Source organism: Penicillium taxi (assembly GCF_028828555.1).
Source record: "Penicillium taxi strain IBT 34144 chromosome Unknown utg000005l_segment0_segment0, whole genome shotgun sequence".
NCBI classification, from domain to species: Eukaryota; Fungi; Ascomycota; class Eurotiomycetes; order Eurotiales; family Aspergillaceae; genus Penicillium; species Penicillium taxi.
Genome location: NW_026643207.1, coordinates 112,889 through 116,541, shown reverse-complemented (window position 1 = coordinate 116,541; position 3,653 = coordinate 112,889). Strand labels below are relative to the sequence as shown.

General features: G+C 37.5%; 1 protein-coding gene across 1 annotated transcript; it reads left to right on the top strand.

The window, feature by feature from the left end:
- Nucleotides 1-205: 205 nt before the first annotated feature.
- On the top strand, nt 206-751 carry N7495_007410 (uncharacterized protein; the record flags this gene model as incomplete). The annotated part of the gene is made up of 2 exons (XM_057210061.1): nt 206-427; nt 536-751. Coding segments are annotated over 2 exons (438 nt in total), but the record flags the coding sequence as incomplete, so codon positions are not given.
- Between the last annotated feature and the right edge of the window lie 2,902 nt (nt 752-3,653).

The following is a 3,653-nucleotide window of genomic DNA, read 5'->3' as shown; positions in this document are numbered from 1 at the left end:
TCGGCTAGAAGGCGCCGATAGGTAAGGGTGCTACTATACCTTAAATTCATATTTAATTGATCTGACACCTATTTTCCTTTTTAGGACTAAGTTTTTTATGTATGGTGACTACTAATTAGTATATTACCCGATCGCTTAGATAGTCTCCTTCGCTTTCTATGATAGGGCTTTTATTAATACGGAACTCACACTAGAGCTAATTTAGAGGCTGCGAGTTCCTAAGCATACTCCGTCCCTTCCTCTTTGGTGGAAAGCAGAAGTCCTGAACACTCCTATTCTTCGATGTTTTAAGTGTACTCCCTATAGCTACGAACTCTATAAGTCTTTATCGATGACTTATGAATTAAGTCGGCAAGCCCTTAAAGAGTTGGGCCGAGACGCTAAATTTAAAGACGATATTAGGTATTATAACTTTCGCCGTTGGACGGTAAATGAAGTAAATTATAAGTTATTATTACGCTAAAATGAATATGCTATCATCATAAAGGCTAAGAAAACTTTATGTTACCGATCGATATTAACAAGTAGCTTCTAGGGAATTTTACGAGCTAGGAGTGGTAAAGGGTGCTTAGTTAATCTAGCGACGCCGTCTTTAAAAAATATTATTAATCATAATTTATTAGACGCGATCTCTAGTATGTCGTTCTTCTTCGACCATCTTAGGAGGGCCTTATATGTTTTACCGGAAGTATGCTTAGGAAAAGGGATGTTCACGCTCTATATAAGCTTTCGGATATGTATAAGTATATAATTTGCCAAAATCCGGATCTTCTATAGTTAAGACGAGAGAAGAGAGAGCTTAGGGCGGAAATGCGATCTCTAGCTAGCTTAATCAAAAAAGCTCGAGTTGCCTTTCTACACCTCTATTAAAGGTATAAAAATGCTAATAAAGAAATAGCGAAACTTCGAAAGATGTAATAGGTTGAATCCTGGTGAACTATTATATGGTTATACTATATGACCTACTAATTATATACCTCACGATTCCACCCCGAATTATTTATGTTCTTTAAGGATTTTATAAATAGTATATGCCTAGCTAGTTCTGAATTCAAGATTAGCTTTAGCCCTTTATATATAAAATCCTTCCTCTAACGAGAGTAAAACTCACGACCGACGATAAGAAAAGCGCTCTTAGAAAGTATCTGATCTAGATATATATATGGGTTGGGTATAGGTCAAAATTCATACCTATACCTAACCTATTAGGGGTAAGGTAAACCTATACCTATACCTAACCTAACCTACGTGGGTATAGGTTAGGTATAGGTCCTATATAGGTATTTTTGATGCCTTAATGCCTGATTTTCGCCTTAACCTAAACTAAATTAGGGTAATTAGTGTCTTAGTGCCTAATTTTTGCCTTAATCTAGTACTAACTAGGTGATAAATATCACGTGAAATAAAAGTCTTATTAAAGGCCCAATTCTATTTATAGTTAGTCTATTTTAGTTAGTATTAGAATCCTATAATAGGATTCCTCTATTCTATAATAGATATATATATACTCTTTAGTATGTATACTGCGTTCTTATTTACCTACTAGAATCCACTATTCCTTGGTAGTCGACCTCTATTTGATAGTTATGAGCCCGGTTCGCCGATAATTTACCTTAAAAAGCATATTTTAAGGGTAAACGAGACTGAAGACTATGTCCGCGATGTCCGGCGATATAAGACTAAAAGATGCCTCTTAATGGCAGCAGTGGTATAGGCGAGTTAAAGCCGTAGCCACTAGCGGAGATATATAGGAATACTACGATCTAGAGCTTAGGACTAAACGACCAGTCCTAGGATCAGAACTATGCGACTACCCGATCAAACTAATGCTTGAACTCGATATAGATTATAAAGAGTATGATCGGTTACGACAGGACTAGAAGGACGATGTAGAGGATTATAAGTTCCGTCTTTTATTCTACTAAACTAAGAAGCGAGTAATTAAATCTGTGAATGAATATATCCTAAAGCACTTAGATATATATGTTCAGAGTCTTGTTTTATAATATAACGAACCATTTATGCGACTTAAATTCTTATATGACCGCTATAGAATCTTGTTAATAAATAGAGCTAGGGTATTCTATTATTAGCACAACTTTATGGTTACTCTACCTATAGCTGGCGCCGATATTGGCGCCTAGCTTAAAGAATAGGAGTATTCGCGCCTTAAAATAGAGGTTGAGGGTGTCTTAGCTGCTAAGAATGATGATGCTATATAGCTCTTTTTAGAGCTGGTAAAGGATATACTACTAAACTAGTGGTAGTCCTGGCATGGAAAGATTATAGTTGATCGCGAGCAGATCTCTATGCGTCGCCTTCTAGATCATTTCAAAACCACCTACCAGAATCAAAGACTAAAGCAGCCAGCTATCTTAAAGGGAGCGTTCACGATGTTCTAAGGATACCAGGAAACAGCTGGCTAAGCCAGTGCTCCTGCCCCTTATGCTCCTGGCTAACCTAGTGCCCCTGGTCAAGGGAAGAAAGCTCTGGCTAGAGCTCAATTCCTATAGGAGCAGAAAGCAAAACCATTTAAAGATAGGGCATGCCTATATGGTTATAGCTACCCTATCGATAAGTACTTTAACTTAAATGGTAAAGGTAGTAGAAAGCTAAATGCTGGCATGAAACAGAAGATAAAATAGGCCCTAGACGGGGATTTAGGCTAGAAATAGTGGATCGATACTAAACTAAAAGAATCTACTAACACCAGCAATACCCTAGCCGAGCCAGCTAGGTAATCTATAGCTGTAAACCATACCACCAACTATACTATAAAACTAGTGTTTTTCGCGACTTAAACTACCTATGCTGCCGATTTAAGCGATAGTATATAGCTCGCAGGCACTGCCGAAGACTAGTTTCTCGGCCGAAATACTATAATCTTAGATACTCTAGATATAGCTTTAGATACTCTGAATACTATTCTGGATATAGTTTTAGATACTCTGGACACCATTCCAGACCTCTCTAGTATATTTATAGACTCTATATTTCTATAGAAATCAGCTTTCCTGACCTAGTCTGGTCAGGAGCTCTAGAAAGATAGCTAGGTGCTAGACATAGGCGCTAGTGTGTATGTCTATAATAACTTAGGTGTATTTGTTAATTTCGAGCATGGAAGAGACACCCTTTAACTAGGATTAGGAGAGGTTGAAACCCTTAGTAAAGGATAATACGAAGTTAAAGGGATCCATCTAGTAACCAAGGAATCGACATCAATCATCCTGTTAAATGTCCTCTATAGCCCTGAGTTTAGATTGAATCTACTCTCTTACTACGCCCTGAACGATAAAGGAGGCGATTAGGTGCCTTCGAAAGACTATCTTATTGATAGGGACGGGATACCTATCCTAGCTATTTAAAGGATTTATAACCTAAATTTATTAATCGTGGAGCCATTATTAGCTAAACAAGATTTAGATAAAGAGACACCCGACGAGATCTTTTCGGCGGAAAAGTATGCATATATGGGCAAGGATTCCAGAAAACCACTAGAATCTAAGGCATCGATAGAGCTCTAGCATCATCGTCTAGGTCATTTACACCATAATGCTATATAGCAGCTTCCTAAGCTCGTTGATAGAGTCGTTTTAAGCGATCAACTAGACTTAACTGAACCAGTCACTGACTATATAAATGGCTAAATATAG